This window comes from Balaenoptera borealis (assembly GCF_965194805.1).
Source record: "Balaenoptera borealis genome assembly, chromosome: 20".
NCBI classification, from domain to species: domain Eukaryota; kingdom Metazoa; phylum Chordata; class Mammalia; order Artiodactyla; family Balaenopteridae; genus Balaenoptera; species Balaenoptera borealis.
In genome coordinates, this window is record NC_138879.1 from 15066261 (window position 1) to 15089751 (window position 23491).

The following is a 23491-nucleotide window of genomic DNA, read 5'->3' on the forward strand; positions in this document are numbered from 1 at the left end:
CTGAGCTCCGCGGCCTGGCTGCCTGGCCTGCGCCAAACGGGAACCACCGTAATTCCCCGTCATGCCAACGCCCCCGTTACGCCGGAATGTTGTTCTCCCAGCGCCCCAAGGCGAACACACCGTTGGACACGCCGATGTACTCAGGGCCAGGCCAGCTTCAGTCAGGCTTTCCTGCGCTATCCTGGCCATTGTAGAAATGCTCTGAATTCTAGGGTTGGTCTTCAGCAGGCAGCAGCCCGACCAGTGTGGCTCTCACTTTTTATTAGTTCCCATTCCATCCTTTCCCCACCGAGGGTCCCAAGGCAAATGCTAATCTAGCCCTAAATACTATATCTGTGTCTTGAGTTTGAAATGGAGAAGGGTCCGAACCTAGGTAACATCTCTTTATAATTTAAATGGTTTCCAATAATTTGCTTTCAACAAAACTAAAGGAGGATTGAATTGTTAGATATATATATAAATACAGTTTTTAATGATAAATGTGATTGTTAACACAGCTCAGAATTCAAAGAATTGAGTGACACTGTTATATATAACAAACCCCTTATAGTACTATCTACTTCCTTATGTGAACAAGTTTTCTCTGTGCTTCTGTTTTACTCTAATAAAAAATTAATATTCATCCACACACATGAACTAATTGAGAGGAAAATTCCCTCTTGTAAAAGATGTATATCCAATAAAATTTTAGTTTCTATAAAAATTTAAAGAGATATTTATGTTGTTTTGAAAAACCTAGTACTAATAAGTGTAACCCTTAAAGCCTTAGTAAGGTTACAATTACTTTAAAAATTTCTTTTTTTATTATTTTTTATAAATGTATTTATTTATTTTTGGCTGCATTGGGTCTTCATTGCTGCGTGCGGGCTTTCTCTATTTGCACTGAGCGTGTTTTGCAAACAGATATGATGAGGTTATTAATAATAGACTTTCAAGCATGGAAATAAATTACATGTCAGATAAACTGTGGATGGAATAGAGTGGAATTATGAGCAGAGAAAAAGGAACTATGTTAAAGAAGAGCTTGCTCTCCTGTTTTTAAAATGAATGATATCAGCTTCTGAATCACTGCTATTTGGATTGAAATAGATTGATATGAATGCAACAGTTTATAAAGTGTCAATATTTACAACACACTGGAAATTATGTCCTCTGCAACTATTTATTTATTTATTTTAAAAATTTATTCATTCATTTTTTTGGCTGCGTTGGGTCTCTAGTTGCAGCGAGCGGGGGGCTACTCTTTGTTGCGGTGTGTGGGCTTCTCATTGCGGTGGCTTCTCTTGTTGCGGAGCACGGACTCTAGGCACACGGGCTCGGTAGTTGTGGCTCGCAGGCTCTAGAGCACAGGCTCAGTAATTGTGGCGCACGCACTTAGTTGCTCCGCAGCATGTGGGATTTTGCCGGACCAGGGCTCGAACCCATGTCCCCTGCATTGGCAGGCCGATTCCTAACCACTGCGCCACCAGGGAAGTCCTGTTCTCTTCGACTATTTAAACTTATCATGAAATACTTCAGATGTCAACTAAAAATGTGTGAGGGGGAAATACATTTTCAAAATTCTTTTAGGAAGTACTGCAAAAGGACAGGACCAGTGACTTTTTTGGACAACAGCCCATTTCAGTGGAGTAGTTGACTGCACATGTTCTCAAACCAGACCATCTGGGTTGAAATTATGTCCTCCTTTTGATATGTTTTTGGGAAATATTCTTTTTTTTTTAAATCAAAGTATAGTTTACACATAGAAGTGCACATATTTTTACAACCTGAAACACATTCATGCAATCAGCACTTAGATCAGGAAATAGAAGAGTACCAGCACCCCAGAAGTTCCCCTCTTGCTTGGGTAAATTTCTTAGTGTCTCTCTGCTTCTGATCCCTCATCTTTCTTTAAAATCGGGATAATACTACTGACCCCATATAGTTGTTGTAAAGAGTTGATGAACTAATATCTGCAGAGCAGTCAGCATGGTGTCCCCCAACACAGGGTGAGCGCTATGGAAGTGTTGGCTGTTGTCATGATTCCCTATGGCCACCAAGCCAGCGCCTCTCTGCTTCCCTTCACCCCAGCCTGGCTAAAAGCCCCCTGCTCCGGGGACTCCTGAACCTGGTGGATCCACCTTCAGGTCCCCAACACACAGCTCCTTGGGAGAGGGACTTGGAGAAGATCACAGCTGTCAGTTACAGCACAATCAAGGACCTGATGACCCTAGGTAAGTTACACACCCAGCCCAACATGAAGTGTGCAGACTTTATTAGCTCTGAGACACTCCACTGTCCACTAGGGTCCCAAAGGTCATCACAGAACCGTCGGGGGTAGAGTGGCTGAGGGCTGGAGTTCTGTGCCCTGATGTGTCCACTACAGAGGACACTTTCATCTCCAGCTGGTTCACAGGCTCTCAGTGGGAGGTCTTGACCAACCTCGGGGGCTGGCTGGGTGGTGGGGGAGAGTTCTGAGCTGGGAGGTGATCGTACTTGGCACAGAGCAAGGCTCTCACACAGAAGATCAGAAAGGTCTCTGTTCTTCACTGAGCCCTCTGTCCCATAAGCTACCTCTACACCTGAGGCTCACCCACCCTCCACCAGGCCTGCTGTCTAAATAGAGACCTGGGGGAGGCTGGGAGAAGTCCTGAGCCTCTTCGCCCAAGCCATCTTGGGTCACCTGGATTGGCAGTTTGTAGCTACTCTAGGTAAATGGTTTTCAGTTTACAGGCTGTCTGCCTCCCCCAAATCCTTAACTGTCACCTCACCCACCTTCAGTTCCTTCCTGGTGTCTCTTATTTTGGGGTACAGTGGCTCTAGCTCCTCACAAATCCAGGATCTGAGCCATGTCTCTGGAACTCCAGCTATTTGGGGACAGAGCTGAGGTGTTCAGGGAGGGAGGGAAAGCGAGGACCACAGACAAGTCCCTGTACCTCCAGGGGATGCAGAGGTGAGGCCAGGGGTGACAGGAGCCCCTCAGGCTGCTTCTGTTCCGAGGACAGTGTTGCAGTTTTGTCCATTTCTGTGGCTGGGGCCAGCATCCTGGAGGAGGAGTTCCCCAGCTTCGGCCTCCATTCGTCCAGGTCACTGTAACTGGGGGCCTGGGAGGGGCAAGAAAGAGGGAGGCATGTGGTATGGGGAGCCTCCCCAGGCCACCCTGACTTCAGCGATGGGAACTGGCAGGAGGTGTGTCCTGCTGCCCTCGCCCCAGATGTGGAGCCCCTGGTCACAATCTGGGCTCTGTCACCACCTGTCCAGGCTGCCTGTCATGACTCAGACCATAAAGGAGGACAGCAAAAGTCATAGCTGCTCTCGGACCACAAAGGCCCTGGGCTGGACGCCCATTGAGACCAAGTTAAGGGTGGGGGAAGACATGCAGCTGCCTCCAGGCAAGCCCCTGGGGATCCCCTCAGCTGCTTACCTGTGCAGGGGGCAGATCGCCCTGGGGTAGTCTAGTTCCTGGACTCTGAGTCGCTGAGGTTGCAGGAGACAAGGCCAGGTCATTGGAGGCAGGGGCTCCCAGAATGTAGCCAGTGTGGTCCTGGGGCGGGGGCTGCTGAAGGAGCTGCAGGATGCGGCTGAGGTCTGAGGACATGCGTGATTCCAGCCTGCCAGGCAGAACCCCACGGTCAGAGTCAGGGTCAGGGCTGGGGCTGGCAAAAGCAGTTTAGGTCCTGAGGGCAGCTCTCGATTTTGTAGCCTGCATGCTGTCCCTGCTATTTCCCTGCTATAATCCACAGCCCCTGCCCAAATTCCCCTCAGCACATCCCTGACTCTGATAATAACGGTGATCAGGCAGGGTGCACACACCATTTAGTCCTCATAATGAAGTTTATTTTGGTGGGGGCGGGGCGGGTGGGTAACCAAATTACTTTATTTGACGGAATGGTACTATGGAAAGAACTTAAGTAGATGTTTTGGTACACCTTAGGAAAGGTGAAGGTAACCCAAACATGCATGCACTGCCTTGGTGACCAGGGAAGTCACCCCCGTGGCTACAAGAAGCCAGCCTAAGGCTTAGCTCTCCTTAACACTGTTTCCCAGAGGGTGCCTGTAAAAGAGATACTCTGGCCTCATAATGAAGCTTGACGTGGGTATTCTGGTTATCCCCATTTCACAAAAGGGCAAACTGAGGCTCAGAGTGGTTAAGTAACTTGTCCACAGTATTGCTGGTAAGTTGCAGAGCCAGAATTTGAACCCAGGACTATAGTGCCCCTAAGCCCTCACTCTGCCACCACAGCCCTGCCACCCACAGGCCACACCCCCTTTCCAAGGGCCCACGGAATTTGTTTCTGCATGAGGTTATGCCCCTCTCCCCAGAAGTCCTCCTTGGCATGCTCCAGGGTTTGCTGGGACAAGCCATCCAAGGAATTGCACTTAGTGACAGGGATGGGGAGGTCTGCAGCTAAATGGGACTGGCCATTCTCAAACCCATGGGGCACCCAGCGATGTCCCTGAGGCACCAGGAGGGGGCACCCGTGCCTAGCCTGCCACTGGGCCTGCCCTCTGTGGCTGCCCCCATCCGTGGCCCACAGGTCACTCACCTGTTCATCTGGGCCTGGAGCTGCTCTAGCCTGGAGCCTAGCTCCCGAGGCCAGCAGTCTGGGTCTCCCTGAGGGTTTGGGGGGCTCTGACTTGGCCTGGGGGGCACTTGCTGCAGCAACTCAGGCCAGAGGCCAGACGCATCTGAGATGCTCAGGGAAGGGGCTGCACCTGCACGAGGGTGGGGGGGGGGGCGGGAAAGGGAAACTTGAGCTTCGGTTCAGCCGGTTCCACAGGCCTGACCTTCTTGAGCACAGCCCGGGCCCCTCCCCCTACCTGCCATGGGAACACAGGGTGGGAGGAGTGGATCTCCTTACCTGGGTGCCCTGAAGTACGAGGTCCTGCCCCCACAGAGGTCTGGCTTCTGGGACCCAGAAGGCTGTAGCCCTGGGAGGGGGGCTGGGGCCCCAGCCTGGCGGGGGTGGGTGGCTGGCTGGGTGGGAACGTCCAGCCCTGGCCTCACTGTCCAGGGAGCTGCCGCCCAGCAGGGCCCTTGGTGCCTTGATGTGGAGCCCCAGGGGGCTGGCGGGTATCTACCCCTGAGGGCAGCCCTCACTCAGGCTCTGAGGACACAGGGGGAGGAAGGGTACAAGGGCCTCCGGCACTGAGCCTAGGGAGGGAGCCCCTCTCCACTCACTGAGGGACTGGGGAGGCCTCTCCCAGGGGAGGCAGGTTGGGGAGGACCTGAGAAGGGGCAGGAGGCTGGGCAGGGGCTTCGGGCTGGGGAGGGCAGACACTGGTGGGGGCTGGCCTTGCCCACCTGATTGGTTGTCACTGAGGAAGAAGCCTTGGTGGTCCTGGCTGCCTGGGGCCTGTTGGGGTGATGACTGGAGACCCCCGCCTGCCTTGTGGAGAACGAGAGCATCAAGTAACAGGGACCAAAGCCAGGACAGGGCCTCTTTGCCCTCCCCTCCCCCTCCCTCTGGGGCCACTAGGTGAGAAAGTGGTGACGGGTGGCTGGGCCCCCTGACTGTGCTCCCAGCAGCTCCTCTCCTGGGTGTGTGGGTAGGAGACGAACAGGGGCTTGGAGACGTGCAGACCCCCACAGAGTCTCGCGAGAGGCCGCCTTGAGCAGCAAGGTTGGGGTCGAGGGAGACAGGGGGACTGTTCTCCTCCCTTTCTCCCCAACGCCCTGGTGTCCCCACCTTCAGCGTGGGCCAATGGGGCGATTTCCTCTGAGGAGACGGGGTCTGGAAGTCCCAGTCCGTTCAGTGGGTGCCCTCAGCAGCGCCTCTGGCAGCCCACCTTCCTGGCACCATGAGACTTGGGGGTACCCAGGGGATGCAGATGTCCCAGGCCATGGGGACCACATCCCTCTTGCCCTGGAGTCCAGCCACTGAGCACCTGGGCCACCTGATGGCTCCTGGCTGCTGGCCCTCCCCCAAGGCAGGGTCTTTACAAGATGTCCCCTAGACAGACCAGGTGGGAAGGGGGCAGACCGGGGAAGGGGAGGACAGCAGAGGGCACAGGGTGGGGAGGACTGTCCAGAGCATGTAAACCTGCCTCAGCACCACCTCCAGAAGCTGGGTGTGGGGCTGGGCCAGCAGGACCCCTCCTCCTGACACCGGGGGTGGGGAGCTCAGCATCGGGGCCTCAGCTGCTGCTGCCCCTGCCAGGTGTGCCTGCCCCCGCCTTCCCACTAGCTGGTTCCAGACCCGCTCCTCCATACAGACCCTTCCGGGCACTTCCACTCCGTACTGGCTGCCCCACGCCTTGGCAACCCTGAGCTCCACAAATATTTGGTCTCCCCGCACACCTTTGAGACTTCCTTGGTTATTTAACTATGGAGCTCTTTCTTTTTCCTGAGTTATTATAATCTCCTCCACTGAGTGATAAACTTGAGAGACTGCTCTATTACTGTTTATACACCTGGGACCTGGCACCGTGAGTTCTTGGATGGCAGACACTGCCGCCCCCGCCGCCCCCCCGCCCCTTGCAGCTTGGTAGGATGTGGTGGGAAAAGCCCGGGCTATGGAGATGCACAAACTTGAGTCCCATTTTGGCTGCGCCATTGACTATATGCCTTACTGTATGGCTGTGTGGCTTTGGTCGTTTGTCCGCTATGACCCTCAGTTTCCTCATCCGGAAAATGGGGATAATAACACCACTTGCAAGAAGACTAAATGAGATCATGTAAGAGGAGCCCAGCGCTTACCACATAGTTGGTGCTCGATAATTGGTAGCTACCTTCATACTTAGCATTATGTTGGCCATGGTAGGCACAGAAGAAATTACGGCAAAGGATGCAGGAAGGGGTTGAAAGGAAGGGAAGTGGCCAGATGGGTCCCTTTAGGCCAGGCAGGCCAAGCTCTCAGCCGGCTGACTGGCCATTGCTCATTACCAGCTGGCCGAGGGCCACCCCCCACCCAGCCTATCCAGCCCGGACTCACATCCCGCAGGTTGAAGGTGACTTCCAGCTTACTCCAGAAGCTGTCTGCGAAGGCGGGGTACATGTCCAGCACCTCCAGCAGGTCTGCCCGCTGGATCTTGTGCAGGTCACAGTAGGTCAGGGCCCGTACGTCTGCACTGGACTTGCCCGGCCGGGCATGGAGGCTAACGGGCTCCCCAAAGATGTCATTCTTTCCTGCCAGCCAGAGGGGCGGGGTCTTTCTAGGGCCTGGCTCCAGGCTCTCTTCTGAGGAGCCTCCCTGAGGACCTCTTAACCATGACCTCACCCCACTTCAGGGATCCTTCTGGGCTGGGGCCTGGGAACAAGGTTGGATGTGCTGGCTGAGGGGTGCTGCAGAGACCCCTCCCACCCCAGCATGTGGGTCCCCTTGCTATCTCCAGGCCCCTCGGGACCCTCCTCTATTAGCCTCCCCCCTCCTGTTTCCCACTTTCTTTGGAACTGCCCCTACCACCCCCACCCAGGGGACAGTGGGCAGTAGGGACCCTAGAGTCTCCCTGCTCAATCTCTTCTTCTCCGGGCCGCCGCGGTGCTGCAGAGAGGACGGGACCCAGGGTCAGGAGTACCCAGCTCCCCAGGGAAGGGCCTGAGGCTTCTCTCTCTTCGTGTTCCCGCTCCCTTTGCGGGGCCAAGTGACCAGCATGGCCGCAGCAGAGGAAGCCTGGGGAAGTCACTTCCTCTCTCTGGACCCCAGTGTCCTCATCTCTAAAATGGGTATAACCATATCTGCCTTGTCTACCCCCCTGGGCTGTCCAGAGAAGCAGATGTGATGCTTGAGGAAGTGGCTCGAATAGCAAGACGCACCAGACAGGTGGATGCAAGGCACTGGGAGGGACGGATGTCACAGGGTGGACATGGGCTGGATACAGGGGCACGTGGTGAGGGTATCGGGCCCTCCTGGTGCCAGATACTGTGCTAGCCACGGGATGTAAACATGAATAAGATGCTGTCCCATGCACAAGGAGCCCCCCAAATCCCAGAGAGGCAGATTACAGAATGATCTCTAGAGCCTTAGAACAGGGAAGAGCCAAGAGCAATGGGGCTACAGGGGAGGGAGAGGCTCGTTCCACCAGGAGTGGTTGGGAGCAGGGAAGAGGGGGGCTTACAGAGCAAGTGAAGTGGGGGCTGTGTAGTGAGACTCTAGGAGGACTGGAAAAAGGCAACGGGGTGGAGGAAGCAGCATGTGGTCCGTGCGGCACAGTCAGGGCTGGGGGCAGAAAGCCCAGGGCCAGGGTGCCAGGGACCATGATTACTTGGATGGCCACTCCCCACAGGAAAGTCCAGCCCCCCAGCCTGGCCATACCACACAAGAGGTGCTAACTGCTTGCACAATGATGGACAAAGGCCAAGACATGTGCCCCAAGAGAACCGGATAAAAGGTCATTTACAGAGGAGGGGACTGAGACTTGGAGAAGGAAGGGACCCTCCAGGGTCACATATGAAACCCAAGAAGCTGGAAATCTGGGCAACATTATAAAGTGATGGTTTTCCAGTAGATGAAGGATTATGACCTAATGTCCATTTCCACTCAGGACAAAATGAGAGGAGTTCATGTCTCTAAATAAAACTTAAATTGGACTGGCTTCTTAATTATTAATAATAATTATTGTCTCTCCCACATGGATGGCACTTCTAAGCTTGGCTGAGACTGAGGGAAGGGCTCATAGAGGAGCCCGTGCTTGAGCTCAGCATTGAAGGATGGCTGGGGTCTGCCAGGCAGGGGTGCAAGATAGGTGCTCTGAGCAGAGTGGCAGCACGTGCAAAGGCACAGAGCTGTGACAGATGGGCGGGTTTAGAGAACTAACTCGTTTGTATGGCTGGAGCGTGAACTACGAGGGGGGAGGCGGGCAGGGCTTAAGGTGGCCAGAACGGGGAGGGCTGATGCATGCCGTGCACAGGGGTTTGCATTTGGCCCATGGGTCATGGGACCCATGGAAGGATTCTGAGCAAAAGAGGAGTATGCCAGATGTGAATTTCAGGTCACGGGCAGGAGGTGGAAGATGGAGTATGGCAGTAGACCAGATTCAGGGCCACGGGAAAGGAGCTCCTGACACCTGCCCAGGAAGCACACAATGCGGGGTGGACCCAGGCAGGGACAAGTAGACAGGTATGGGACAGAGAGAGATTAATGAGGGGAACAGACAGGGCTCGGTGGCTGCCTGGATGGTGGCGGTGGGGCAGAAAGGAGGAGGGTGCTTCCTTGGTTGACTCCCAGGTCTCTGGCCCAGGCAACGGAAGGTTCACAGTGATGGGGATGCCGACGGAGCTGCCTTTGAGGGCAGATGATTTCAGATGGAGATATGCTGTTTGGTCTGCCTATGGAATATAAGGGTGGCCATGCCCAAGAACACACGGAGTAGTCCAGTCTAAGGAGAGATTGGGGCCGGGACACAGTTCTGGGGGTCCTTGTGGCATAGGTGAGGCTGAGATCACGGGAGCAAGGAGTTGGCCCAGGTGAGGATGTAATGGGAGAAGAGAGTGGGCACCACACCTGGTGAACACCAGCCGAGGGCAGGCCAGAGGGAGAGGACTGGGTAGAGGGGTTGGAGTAGAGCCCGGCCAAGGCGAGCAGGGGAGGGTGAGGCTGGCGGCCTGGGCAGGGACTTGGGGTGGGCTGAAGTCAGCGGGAAGGCAAGGAAGATGAGAATCATCTGAGACAGCTGCAGTGACCTGCCCAACGTAAGTGGCAGGGGCTGTGTGTGCCCCAAATCTGTCCCCTGTCCAATGCTCGTATCCTTCCTCCAAAGTGTCCAGCTGTCCCTGCAGCTGCCCCGAGACTGGGGACCCCCCTCCATCCGAGGCAAACCCTCGCCCTCTCACCCTGAGCTTCCCAAGGGTGGGAGAAGGTCAGGAGCTGCCTGGACTTCCGAGTCAGCCCCGTAGCCCTGGAATCCCTGCTTGTCCACCCACCAGACGTCTCTGAGCATCAACTTCCCTGTCAGGAAAATGGGGCCTGTGGCAGAGGGTAGTTTTAAGGCTTGAGTGAGCTGGGTGTAAAGCTCCCCCGTGGCACACGCTCTGCACATGGCAGGTCAGCAGAAGGGGCCACCGTCATCATTGGGAATGGCCTGGTCCAGGCAGGACACCCCACACGCCGGCCTAGCCCTCCCCGCCAGACGCACCGAGGATGGCCACCACTACGTCGTCGCGCAGGATCTCGATGGAGCCGCGGGAGATGAAGTAGAGCGTGGAGAGCACGTCGCCGAGGTGCACCAGAGTGTCCCCGGGGGGCGCGTGCGTCGTCTTGAACTTGACGGCGAGCGCGCGCAGGCAGCCCTTGCTGGCGCCGTGGAAAGCCGGGCAGTGCTGCAGCAGCGCGCGGTGCAGGTGCAGGCAAATGTCGGCCTGCAGGCACTCGGGGAAGCCCTTCAGCACCTGCGAGACGGGCGGTCGCGTGCAGCGGGGCGCGGCCGGGGCGGGGGTGGGGCTGGGGGAACGGGTGGGGAGGGCTCTGGGGACGCCCTGCGCCCGCGGGACCTTGGCCTCGCTCGGGGAGTTAGCCAGAGCTGGGACTTGGGCTAGGTCGCCCGCCCCGCCCCAGGCAGAGCGGCGGGGGCTCACCGCGTTCATGTCGATGCCGTTGGTGTAGGACCAGGCGTGCTGGAAGTACTCCTCGAGGCGCTGCCGCAGCGGGTTGGGGATCTGGTGGAAGCGGATGAACTCCTTGACTCGCAGCATCTGCGTGTGGTAGCGCGCCGTGCCCGAGTACAGGCGCTGGATGATGGCCGACACGTTGCCGAAGATGCTGGCATACATGAGGGCTGGGGCAGGGAGCGGGGGATACGGGGCCGGGGGATGAGGGGGGGTGGTGAGCTCCTGAGTATCTGCACCAGGCCACAACACCTCAGGGCCTGCTCCGGGACTCCCTCCCTCTCCCTGGGATCCCCCAGCCAGGCACCCCTCTGTCCAGGGCAAAGTCACAAGTGCCCAGGACGGCGCCAGGGCATATGGGGGACAAAGACCCCTGGGCTTCCTGCCCTCCTCCCTCTGCCCTCCCTCTTGGCAGCTTCCTGGGCCCAGAGGCCAAACTCCTGAGAAGAAGAAACTAGGGCAATGAATTTTTTTAGTTCAGATTTGTTGTCTCTTTCAAGTTGTAAAAATATAATAAAGGGAAAACTCTTGGTCTCTTGTTTTCACCCATTTTCCCCTTGTTTTTGTTTTTCTGGGCTTTAACATCTCTAAATACTTCATGGGCGTGGACCTGTGCTAAGAAGGGCCCTGGGCCTGGTTTAGTGCTCTGCTGTCACCGTCTTGAAATTCTTAATAATTTTTTTTTCAACAAAGGGCTCCACATTTTCATTCTGTGCCGGGCCCTGAAAATGATGTAGCTTGTCCTGATCCCTGCTATACAGCGAGGGCTACATGGGTGTTAAATTCTGTGTATAGTTGGTGTACACATATGCAAAAGTTCATTGTGCTGCAAACTTAGGCTTTGCCTATCATACCCACTCTGTTATATCTCATTACAAAACTGAAACTGGGATTCTATGGGTAAGGCCCGGGACACTCACAGCCGATGAGCATGACGCAGATGGAGAAGACCTTTTCAGAGTTGGTGTTGGGTGAGACGTTGCCGAAGCCCACGCTGGTGAGGCTGCTGAAGGTGAAGTACAGGGCCGTGACATACTTGTCCTGCACCGAGGGGCCCGAGGCCGGGTCGCTGCCGTTGTAGCGCTTGCCGAGCTGCGCGCCCAGGCTGTCCAGCCAGCCGATCTTGGGCTCCAGGTAGGGCCGCTCCACGTTGCCGATGGCATACCAGATGCAGGCCAGCCAGTGTGCGATGAGCGCAAAGGTGCACATGAGCAGGAAGAGCACGGCCGCCCCGTACTCAGAGTAGCGGTCCAGCTTGCGAGCCACGCGCACCAGTCGCAGCAGCCGAGCCGTCTTCAGCAGCCCGATCAGGGTTGTGGTCTGGAGAGGTAGGGAGGGGGCCACGGAGTTGGGGGTCAGCCCTGGAAAGGCTGTGCTTAAGACCACGTTTATTCACTTGCGAATATGGTCACATAGTCATTCAACAAACGCTTACGGAGAGCCTGCTTTGGGCCAGGCTCTTGGCAGTGGGGCACGGTGCAGGGCCTTAGGAGCTCTCAGTGTAGAGTTCAAAATAGCCTTATGTTTGCTCGCACAAAAGTCTATGGGGAGCACAGAGGAAGGGGAGGTCAAGCCTGCAGCGGCAGGGCAGGGAAGGCTTCCTAGAGGAGGTGACACAGGAGCTGAGCCTTGAGAGAGGAGGCTGGGTCTCCAGGCAGACAGGAGGGAGAGGTAGAGGGCACTCCAGGCACAGGGGGCAGCACGAGCAAAGGCGTGGAGGTGTGAGAGGGCACAGTCCACGTGGAAAACCAAGGGTGACGCTGCAGCTGGAAGCACAGAGTAGAAGATGGTGGAGGAGTGAGGAGTGAGCCGGGAAGGTGGGCGGGGGCTGCCGCTGTGGCCGCAGGGCCCACAAAGAGCTCGGCTTTTATTCCAAGCCACTGGGGAGCCACTGAAAGTTCTGAAGACTGGATCAGATAAGGGACAGGGTCAGGCAAGAGATTTGAAACTCGCTCTGGCCTCTGTGTGCAGGGGCTGAGGCTGGCAGGTGTGGGGCTGGGGCAGAGGTGGGTAAGAAGGCCACTTAGTGTGCAGGCAGGGGCAGTGTGGGCGGAAAGTGGGAGAGAGGACCTGGGATAGATTTGCTGGGAGTGGGTGATCATGGGAGCAGGTAGTCACGATGGACACCCCGTGCTGGACAGGCTGGGTGACTGGGGTTTGACTGGAACACAAGAGGCAGAGCTGATTTGAGTGGAAAGCTGATCCCAAGAAGGTGAGTCAAAAGGACGTAGTGGGACTGGAAGCTACGAGAAGAGCGTGAAAATGCCCTCGCATCAGCTATGAGAAGCAGAGTGGGCATAGTGGAGGGGCTGGGGCTTAGGAGGGGGTCAGGCTGCACCGAGGGACAGCCTGTGGATTCCTTTTCTAACGCCAGGGTAAGTGTGGTTTAGAAGTCAGCACGAGGAGCTGGGGCACAGGAGTGTCCGTCCCAGGAGGGGCAGGATTCTGGAGCACAGGGAGGGCACCCAGGCCTGGGGTGCTCAGCTGCTCCTTCTCCAGGGCTGGGAGATGACAGATGTCTGAGCCCCCCACCCCTTTCCACCACCACTTGCTTTGGCAAAGGTGCCCAATGCCAGGTACTCTCTGCACCCAGGGCTGGGGCACAGGGGACGGCCACCGCGGCTGGCCTGAACGGGGTTTGCTCACCTCATCAGAGCCAGTACGGAAGATGAGCAGGTCGAAGGGGATGGCGGCCACCACGTCGATGAGGAACCAGCCCTTGAAGTAGTGGACGGCGATGCGGCGTGGGTGGCTGACCACCTCGTCGTTGGTGTTGACGTAGGTGGTGCGGAAGTTGATGACGATGTCCACGACGAACATGATGTCCACGACGAGGTCCACCGTGGTGAGCGGGCTGCAGGCGTAGGCACAGTCCGCGCGCTGAGGCTCGTCCTGGTCGCCGAGCAGGAAGGCGGCCGAGTAGGGCGTGAAGATGGCCGTGTAGATGACCAGCAGCAGGATGAGCCAGTCCCACACGGCCTTGAAGGGGCTGTAGTGCAGGAGGGTCCCGCGGTGGATGCGCGGTGCCTGCAGCTTGTACTCCGGCAGCACGTCCGCACCCAGGGACAGCACCTGGGGGTGGGGACCATGGGGTGGTCAGCAGGGCGGCCACCGCTGGTGAGATGGGTCTGGGAGGGGTGGAGATGCAGGGGTGAGGCCTAGGAAGGGAGATGTGGGAGAGGGTGGGCGATCGGGGCTGTGCCGGGGAGAGGGGACGAGACAAAGATGGGGTGTGGCACGTATGACAGGGCAAGTTCTTAAGGGGACAGGTGTGCTGGAAGTGCAGAGAGGAGGGTGGGTCCAGAGGAGGGGTGCAGCTCTGTCCCACAGTGACCCCAGGTTTGAAGCTCACAAACTCCCCCCCAAACAGGCCAGCCTGGAGTGGGTGGAGACAGTGCTGGGGGAGGGGAGAGGGGAGGGCCAGGCTCAGGCAGATTGAGAGGGTGCTTGGGCGGGGGGCGGGGCATCAGCCCTCTCTGGCGGGTTTGGGAAGTTTCCAGTGGTCAGGTTCCCGATGGGAACAAGTCACCCCCAAAATAGCCTCTTCATTCCTGAGGGCCCTGTGGAGCCTGGACCAGTGAGGGCCTTCCCTGGGGCCAACCCTCAGAGCCTCCGTGGAAAGAACCAAATTTGGGGGTGAGTAGCTAATCTGAGCTCTTGACAGGTCCTGTGTGCCGGAAGCCTTGACTACTTCACGCATCCGAGGGGGTTTTGATCATTACATTCAGCCAAACGCCCTTCTGCTCTGCCCCTCTGACCCCCGCCTCTGAGCCTATGGCCAACACAGGATCACCAGGGCCCAGCCCAACATACCCAGGCTCTGCCCAGCTGCCCAACACAACAAACAGCTGGGGCAGCGGGAAGGCATGCGTTTTGAAGCCAGACCTCCCAGGCTGATCCCAGGTCAGACATTGCTGTGTGTCTGTCTTGGGGCAAGTTTTTTAACCTCTGTGAGCCTCTGTTCCCTCACTGGCAGAAGGGGTTGACAAAGGACAACAAACTCCACGGGGCTGTTGTGAGTAAATGAACTGGTGCATCTCAATGGCACATGCCGCTCTACAGGATAATTCCTCCTCCCCACTCAACCCATATCAGACACTGCCCCGACAAGGATGGGGCCTGAGGGGTGTCTCATGGACCACGCCCCACCCCCTGCCTAGCACTACTAGATAGGGCCCTGCCGGTGGTCCTGGTTTAAGAAAATCTACCATGTAAGGTTCTGACCTTGCAAACCAGGTCCATTAGCAGATGGGATCACAGTAAGGAAGATCCACCCAAGGGCTGGTTCCAACCAGATGGTCCCCCATCTGCCATCCAAGGCCCTAGGAGGGGCCACAGTGTCCCCACCCTGTGGTGACCTCCAGCTCAGCCTTGGCCTCGGCTCCTATTTTGTCTCCCCAGGAAGTTTCCTCTAACCCTGCACAGACTCAAACCATCTTTTTCAATTTTCTCCCTGCTCCTTGTAAACACCCTGACCACACAGTTATCCGCTACTGACTTAGAGCTGCAGATCCCTTGTCCCGCACATCTGTCTCATATGCCCCGCACTTAGTCCACACGGGGGCTCAACTAAAAGGGGCCAAACGAGCACTGAAAGCCTGGCTGTCATGGCCACCTCCGCCCCTGGCTGCTCAAGACCAGCCAGGATGAAACAGCAGAGCACGGGGAGTGGGAGGGAGGCAGTCAGAATTTGGGGGGATGGGGTCCGAGGAAGTGTACATCCTCAGGGCTTCCAGACAGGGGTGCCATCTCCCCCACCACAGACCTCCATAGTCTCCCATCGCCTCTGAGGCCAGCACGAGGCCCTTCCCAGTGGGCCCTCAGGATGTAGGAACTCAGGTGTGGGATCACAGCCCTCTAGACCCTTTGAGTTCTGGTTGAGGTTGGTGTGACTTCCGTGCTCTGGGCCATGCCAGCCTGAGCTCTGTCAGGCTCCTCCCCACCTTAGGGCCCACATGCAGTGGGTTAGTAAACCCAAGAGGGGCTGGGGCAGGGGGAAGGGGGCAGGACAGGTTGGGTGCGGGCAGGGACCACGGGCCCCAGCCAGCTCTGTCAGGCTTCACGGGCAACTCTCCAGTCCAACAGCCCCCATGGCCCCTACCACCAACCTGACGGCCCTGCGGTGTGCAGCTAGGTGGGCCTCCCAGGCCACTGGGCCACCCTGCCTGACCTCCAAGCGCCCAGCCCTCAACCTGGGGTCCTTTCCCAGGGTTCCTGTGCTTGGTGAGGGGCTGGGTCACAAGGAGTTTCTACTTCATCTGCTCCGGCACAGACAGTGCTTCAGGTGGAAAGGGGCAGGGAGGAAAAAGAGCTGCTCCCATCTGCTTATGAAGCAAAGTCCCAGGGGAAGCTGGAGTAGGCGCCTACCTCGCCCTGCAGCCCCTTGCCCATCTCTGGCCTAGGCAGCCCTCAGTGCTTCGTGGGGCCAGCACACTCATATGAGTCCTCAGAGACTGTGCGGTCCAACTCATTCCTCCAGATGGGAGCCCTGGGGCCCAGTTAAGGGCATAAGGCCTCTTGCTCAAGGTCACAGAGCGGGCTAGTGGCAGGGAACCAGAACCTTGGGCACGGCCCTCTGCATTTCCCTCTGGATGGTCAGCTGGGGACTGGGGCATCAGGCCCCAGGAGGAGGGACACTGGGGTCAGCTGGAACAGAGGACCCAGGGAGGTTTGCCTTGGCCTGGCCAAGGTGGGGTGGTGGGGAGGGAGGCATTTTGGGCCTGATCCCCAGGGACCTGGGCAACGGGACCTGAAGATGCCAGGGCCACCTCCCCTCTGCCTGGATTGCAGAAGGATCCTGCCATGGGGGCTGGCCGTCGCCTCAAAGGCAAGGGGCAGAAGCAGGGCTGGGGCTTCCCCATCCACTTCTCAGTATGGCCCTGACACCTCTTCTCTCTGCTTCTCCTTCTCTGGGACTGGCAGAGCCTTGGGTGGGCCCCCATGGTGACTGCAGGTTCCCCCCTCCCAGCTCCTCCAGGCCTAGGATGGCACTAGTCACGGGCTCTGCTGACCCCACCCTCCCCTGGTTCTGGGAGCTGAGCATCAGGGTGGTGGCCTCGGGGTAGGTCTTTAGGTCTAAAGAATCAGACTCCAGCAGGACAAGAGGCCTGGAGCTCAGACCAGACAGCAGGGGGCTGGGCAGGCCGGCTCCCTCTGCTAGCCCAGCCCCGGAGGAGTCCAGTCCAGGGCCTGAGAAGGGACCCTCGAGGCCCAGCAGAGCCCCGTCCACCCTGCCCTGCAGGCCGCACCTGGGTGACCTTCTCGGTGACGTTCTGGGTCCTCTCTACCACCTTGTGGGGTGCGATGATCTCAATCTCCGTGGTGGAGCCCGAGCGGTGCTTCTCCAGGTTGAATTCCACGAAGTTGAGTGTGAACTGCGGGATCTGGCTGATGGTCCTGTACTTGACCCTGCCCGTGCCAGGTCCCTGCGCGCCCGGCCTGCCATGAGAGCCCTCTGAAACCAGGGCTGGGGTCAGAGCAGCCAGGGCTGGGGGACCCACTGCGCTACCTGGTGCTGCCCGCCCCTCCCCTGCCACCTGCTCCCCGCCTCACCGGAGCCCAGGAAGCTCTGGGACAGCAGGCGCTGGGACAGGCTGCGGTTCCCTCGCTTGGCCAGGAGCTGGGCCAGGTCCTCAAAGTTGAGGATGAACATGATGACGGCCCCATCCTCATTCTTCACGGGCACCACGTCCACGAGGCAGCGGAAGCTGGAGGCTGCAAACACCGCGGGGAGGGGGTGTCACTGGAGGCGTCCTCTCCAGCAGGAACCTGGCCTGGGGAAGCCAGGGAGCAAGCTGGGTTAAGGTCAAGTTAAGAGCAGCCGTGGCGGGTAAAGAGGCCTGCAGAGTGACCAGAGCTATTGGGCAGAGGGTTGGTGACACTGCCCAGCAGGTGCCCCACCCACAGGGCAGAGGTGGAGAGAGCAGCTAAGCTTCTCATTAGAAGATAATGTAGCATCGGGCCCAAGTCCGCACTCGGCCCTCAGCTCAGGGCTTAACCTTGAGGTTCGCTTCTGCTGTAATTAAAGCCGAGCAGATGGGGGTGGATTAAGTGGGGAGGTGAGGTTGGGCATTCTACCCCCATGTAGCTCTGGCTGGCCCTCGGTTCAGCTCCCATATTCCCGTCTCACAAAGATGTCCTGCTCCCCTGATGCTGGAAGGAACTCACTGTTGAGAACATACTAAGTGCTGGGCACTGAGCCAGTTGGCACATGAGGCCTCAAGCTCCGTGGTGGCACCCAGCGGATCCCTGGAGGGCACACACGGACCCCTGTTCTGCCGAGCCTGGGGTTCTGAGAAACTGACTTGCTGGGGCTGGCTGGGGCCCTGGAGCGGGGCGCCCTGGGCTCTCAGTACGTAACAGTTTGGAGAGGGGAGGGGACTTGTTTGGGGCGAGGACACTGGAATGAAGGCCAGGCTGCTGCTCCAGGCCTGGAAGGGGCCCATGGTCTTGAGGCAGAGGTGCTGGTGCTGGGACTGGGGTTGGGGGGCGGGGCAGGCAGGGCAGTGGCCTGGGGTCTGGAGAAGGAGAGGGAGACAGATAGCAGGGTGGGGGCAGGACGGGTCCTCCAGCCTCTCTCCCCGCTCTCCCAGGAAGCCCAGACCCAGCCATTGACCCCACTCTTCCTCTTTCTCTGCTCCAGGGTCTCACTCCCCCTCCCATAGGTGAGTGGAACAAAACAAGCTAAAACTGCCCTGTACCCCAGAGTCCAGTCTGTGGGCTGGCTGGATGCCCCGTGAGCCCCCCTCCATGGTACCCGGTCATCCCTTGTCCCTCAGTTCAAAGTGTTGGTGGGTGTCAGGCCCAAGGGTCAGGATGCTAAGGGCAGGGGCCTCAGGTGAGATGACTATCAGAAGGCAGGTTTGTGTCTGTCTCATTTGCCAGCTGCCAGCACCTGTTCCAGGTGTTGTTAACTGAGTGAATGGAAGAACGTGTGTAAATGCGAGTGGGTGGGAGGCTAGCTCACAGGAGTATTACTACTTTGGGTTCCACTAGAATCACGCTTCCCCCAGCTGCCCCTCTGGTGTGCCTCCTCACACCATTAGTGCAGCTCGGCTGCACCCCATCCTCCCTCCCACTTTCCTCCCTGGGAGCAGGAATCTGCAGGATCAGATTCCCGGACTCCCAGGCACCAGGCACCAGGCACCAGGCAGCCATCTGCCAGCTGCTGCATTGGGTCCCATGGGAGACATCCACCCCGAGGAGAGGCTACCCGCTTGCCTCTGTGACCCACTCCTGGGCTCACAGTGCTGTAGGCCTGCCTCCCAGGCTGCTCTTGTCAGCCCGGGGCATGGCGAGGCGTGGGTACTGGGACCCACCCAGGAAGCCTCCTTGGCCAGTGACCTGAGACACCGCCCCCAAGGCCAGACTATCTCCTCACTCTCTCTGGCACTGCAGAAATCTGGCCTGGGAGCAGGCGGGGAGAGGGCAGAGCTGGGCAGAGGGCAGGGCCTCCAGGCTCTATGTTGCTAGGGGTTGCCAAGGCCCAGTCTGTACCCACTGATGCTATCTTTGGAAAACTGAGGCTGGGAATGGACCAAAGACCAGCCCATCAGAGCAGTGAGGGCTGGAAGGGGGCCATGCGTGACACCCTATGCCTGACCTTCATGCTTGCTGCCTGTGGGGTGGTGGAGACAGAAGGCTATGAGGATTTGGATGAGCTCAGAGCATTCTTTTCCTGATCCCTAAGCTGTCCTTGCTCATGAGCAACTGTGTCCGGGTGACCGGAAGTGGGTGAGTGTGGTCACCCTAGGTTGTGCCCAGGAGTGGCAGTGTTCCTGTACCCTTGCCCCCTCCCTGGACGGGGGGCCACGGGCTGTGCTCGTTCTCCCTTCCAGGGACTCCTCCCGGTCACCTCTCTGACCAAGGGCAGCAGGCACATCTGCCCCCTGGGACACCTCACTGCTGTCCGCTCTTCTCTGTGTCTTGGATGTGTCCCTTCCTTCAATTTCTTAGAGTCCCCGCCCCTCCCCTGTGAGCCTCCCTGCTGTCTATTGCCCCCATCTCTTTACACACCCCCACCCACCCTCAGGGAGGAGCTGGTGCCAGAAAAGCTGCCACTAAGAGGGCGGCTGCTCCATACCGCCTCCCGACTTGGTCTTTCTGACGTTCATGGGTGGGTGTAAGGGAAACACTGGGACCTCAGACCTCAGCCCTTGCCCTATCCTCCGGATCTGGAGCTGAGGACCAGAGGAGCCCCAGGCTTGGGGATTGAGGGACTCTCTGGTGTGGGGTCATCAGAGAAGAGGATCTGGCCAAGGCAGGCAGGGATGGGCCCCTCTGGCAGGTCCCCAGTAGGGGCGCGGGTCGGGGGGCGGTGATCTGAGTGCTCTCCATCCCTCCCTGCAGACTTTCATTCGTTCTAGTCTTATGGCCATGCCCATGCCTTCCAGCTGTTAGGTTCTTACTCGTCCTAGTGAAGGCAGATGGCGGCAGAGCCAGTTTCTCAGGGGTCTCTGAGCCCTGTCTCATGGGGTAATTTTTGTCAAATGCCCTGGCCTCTTTGAGCCCAACTTTACACAGCTGCACAATGTGGAGATATATGGACATAGACCTTCTACTTTGACTTGGAGAACTGCCAGTGGATTACCCCTTTAGAGGAAAAGAGGAGTATAAATCAGCTAGAATTCTGTCCAGGACCCCTTCCCTTCTCACCTCCCTGGAGACAGTGGAAGAGGGGGGAGAAGAGGTATCCTGAGGAGGGAAGAAATCACCATCAGGGTGCCCTCCGGCAGGACTGTAAGATGTATGTGAATATGATAAAAAACAATCATGCAGTCAGAGTGGACCATAAGATGAACATAAGTTATCTGAGCATTACATCCTTCCCTTAGGGGAATGAAGCCCAGGAGGTTCCCCTTTCTGGGTTTCAGGCCAATTTTGGGCAGATCCAGGTGGTCAAGGTCTTGGACTATAGGACAGGGAAGGGCTTAGGGTGGGGGTGGGAATAGACTGGGATTTATGGGGCACCAGGTATGTGGGTAATTTTTCATTTTCACCCAGGGACAACCTCCAAGACTAGGTATCTAGGGCCCCTTCTAATTGCTAGAGGACCCCAGCAGGGTTCTGAAGACCTGAGTCCTGATCTGAGGGTCAAGGCTTGGCCTTGACCTCTACCCCCTGCCCAGGCACATGCAGGGTGCTGAGGAGACCCTAAGAGCCCTGATTTGACATCACCAGGAGTCTGTGGCCAGTCCTCACCCCTCTGGGGCCCAGGTAGAGCTCTGGGGTCAAGGAGAGGGACAGAGAAGGACTTGTTGTCCCCTCTCATTTCCTTCTGTCCCATCCTGTTCCCCTGGGACCCTTCTCACTCCTTTGACTGTCACCTCCTCTCTGCAATGATGTGAGGAGGTGAGGTCACAGCTTTTAAAAATATTCTGACTTCATGAACCCTGTGAGCGCTGCCAAGCTAAGCCAGGTTCTTCCTAGTGCCCTAATCACTGCCCCATTCACGTGGGTGGCAGCAGCAGGGGACAGCCAGAGGTACAGCCAGGACCTGCCCAAGAAGCACCCGGAAGCCCTTAAACACACACACACATGCTCAGGTTCACACTTACACTCATGCTCCACACACACACACACACGAGGCCCCTGCTACCCGGCTGTCAGCACCCCTCAGCCCCAGTGCCTGCCCTTTACCTGCACTCCAGTGATCCTCATGCCTTCTTCCCCAGGGAGGGCCCTCTTCTGGGGCTTCCTTCCCCCAAAGTCCTGCCTCCAAACACAGAGGCTGTTGGGTTCCTTTCTCCCCTCTTGGGATTATTCAGACCAGATATCTCTGAGGGAAGAATCCAGAGATTTGGGGTCCAGTCCCAGTTTGGACCCAAGCAGTAGAATCTTGGTCAAGTCCCTTCTTTTTCTTGGGCCTTGGTTTCTTCATCCATGAAATGAAGGGATTTAACTAAGCCAGTGGCTCCTAAACTTGGCAAAACATCCAAACTGCCAGAGAGATTTTTACAAGTACACCTGCTTTGTCCTCACGCCACACATCTGAGTCAGCCTCTCTCTAGGGAAGGTGTGTTTTGGAAAACAAGCTCCAGGTAGTTCTGATGCAGAACCAGGCTGGGGGGGCCATTGATCCAGGTGATTTCAAAGGATCCTAATTCCCACTCCTCTCTTCCCTCCCCTCACGGATCCAGTGAAGCACTGGGGGGAGGGTCTTAAAGGGCTCCATAATTTTTCATCCTCAGCCCCTGCCCTGTGCTTTGGTGCTGTTTGCAGTAAGCTTGGGCTGGCAATAACATCCCAAACAGGATGAGCCTCCAGGTCATGGCAAACTCCAGACCCTATCTCCCCAGGAGCTGGGGCTTGGTGAGCCAGACCCAGCACTCTTTTCAAGCCAGCTGCCCCATGCCTTGCCTGGCCACAGAGGCCTTGAGGGGGTGACTCCTCCACTAATCCCCAGAGCAGACGGAGATGAGTAAAGGTTAATTTCCATCCCAGCTGCCTGACAGCTGGGGCTGACAGTGACAGAGTGGACAGCCAGGAGACCAGGGACATGGGGGAGGGATGGTGGTGCGGGAGGCCCTGCATGGGGCCAGGACCAGTTGGTGGCTCAGCCTGGTCCCTGGCCTCTGAAAGGGACCTCAGAAGGCATTTCATCCAGTGTCCATCACTTCACCCTACAGATGAGGAAACAGAGGCCCAGAGAGGAGACAAGATTTATCCAGGCCCTTTGGCCCCCTGGGTCAGTGCCCTTCCCATGGCCACTCTGCCTGGACAAGAGAGGGGCCAAGCCTGCCTTGCAGAACCTGTGGCCTGAGGGCGCCTCACCATCCTTGCGGTAGTAGAGGATGTCCACCTTGCACTCCTCGGCCCCCAGCAGGGCCTGTGCCAGGCGGGACATGGCACTGCGTGGGGTGTTGGGGCCTGTGAGGAAGTCGCAGGTGCACGGTCTCTGCATCACTTCCACTCGGGAGTAGCCGAAGAGTTCACAGAAGCCATCGTTGCAGTAAATGATGGCGCAGTTCTCCATCTGAGCATTGGCGATCAGGAACTTACGACCTGGGGTGGGAGGTGGGAAGCCCATGGCAACCAGGATCAAGCAGCAGAGAGGGAAAGATCATAGGGACTCTTGGGAGCAGTCAGGGGGGATCTGGATGGGGGAGCAGAGCGGTGATCAGAATGGGGGAGGGGGAGGTCAGGTCTGGGGAGGGCGGGAAGACCAAGGAGGCCAGAGTCATGGGGGAAGGTCAGGGGACTCCTGGGAGTAATGAGGGAGTGCTCAGGAGGGGGAAGCAGGAGAGTGACTAGAGAAGTGAGGGAAGGGGAGTCAGGGCTGGGGATTGTGGGAAGACCAGCACAGGAATGAATGGGGTCGTGAAGAGGGAGGGAGGCCCAAGGCTTCCTGGAGGCAGGGAAAGGGGTGTGACCAGACGGGGGCCAGGCCTGGGTGAGCTCCTAGAAAAACCAGAGTGGCTAGGGTTAGGAGGTGAAAAGGAGAGCAAAAAGGAAACCTCTGAAGGAATTTGGGGGGGGGGCGGTTCAAGAGGGAAGCAGTACAGTGATAGAAGGGGAGGTCAGGGCTTGGAAGGGGAAAAAAAACAGCTCAGGGGTGGAGGGGAGCACTGCGATCTGCCCACCGTGCTGTAGGAGAGAGGGCGGCATTGGAGGTAAGCGGGGGCTCCCTGGGGGAGAAGGTGTTTCGGGGACATTAAAGGGAAGGGTTTTGCGTTCAGCCTCAGGTACCCCCCACCCTGCTCTATATGAAGTTAGTAAAGGGTTCCGGCCACTCCGGCCACCGAACCAGCGCTCCAGATCATGCCCGCACCCGACGCACACACTCACTCTGGCCCTCGAACTTGCGGATGATGGTGTCCAGGTAAGTGTTTTGGGGCGCGACGTGGCCCCTGCGGACCGGCATCTTTCGGCTGCGGCCTCTGCCTGGCGCCACCAGCGCCCTGGCTCCCTGCGTCTCCGTCTGTCCTCTGGCTCCGCAGCGTCCGGCTCCGGGCGGGCGCCGCCCCCGGG

At 57.7% G+C, this 23491-nt stretch overlaps 1 protein-coding gene across 12 annotated transcripts; it reads right to left on the reverse strand.

The window, feature by feature from the left end:
• KCNH6 (potassium voltage-gated channel subfamily H member 6) lies at window positions 1–23478 on the reverse strand. 12 transcript variants are annotated; one of them, XM_082373105.1, is made up of 13 exons: window positions 23309–23478; window positions 22295–22525; window positions 17075–17236; window positions 16771–16976; window positions 13169–13594; window positions 11443–11842; window positions 10493–10692; window positions 10054–10306; window positions 6915–7108; window positions 5285–5369; window positions 4527–4695; window positions 3404–3590; window positions 1–3083 (listed from the first exon to the last, which is right to left on the reverse strand). In XM_082373105.1, the coding sequence occupies exons 1-13, from the start codon at window positions 23382–23384 to the stop codon at window positions 2847–2849; spliced, it is 2826 nt and encodes a 941-aa protein (XP_082229231.1). In that variant the 5' UTR covers window positions 23385–23478; the 3' UTR covers window positions 1–2846. The 12 variants fall into 12 exon arrangements, 11 of the variants coding, with proteins under 11 accessions (XP_082229231.1, XP_082229227.1, XP_082229232.1 ...); XM_082373101.1 differs by having other exon boundaries at window positions 10054–10692; XM_082373106.1 differs by lacking the exon at window positions 6915–7108 and having other exon boundaries at window positions 5285–5365; window positions 10054–10692.
• Between the last annotated feature and the right edge of the window lie 13 nt (window positions 23479–23491).

Bases quoted from the DNA above. Each gene is read 5' to 3' on its own strand.
- KCNH6 (XM_082373101.1), bottom strand. From the start codon at position 23,384: ATGCCGGTCCGCAGGGGCCACGTCGCGCCCCAAAACACTTACCTGGAC. The intron at 16,977-17,074 runs GTGAGGCGGGGA...CCCTGGTTTCAG, and splicing joins CCAGAGCTTCCTGGGCTCCG to AGGGCTCTCATGGCAGGCCG. The intron at 11,843-13,168 runs GTGAGCAAACCC...CTACCTCTCCAG, and splicing joins TCCGTACTGGCTCTGATGAG to ACCACAACCCTGATCGGGCT.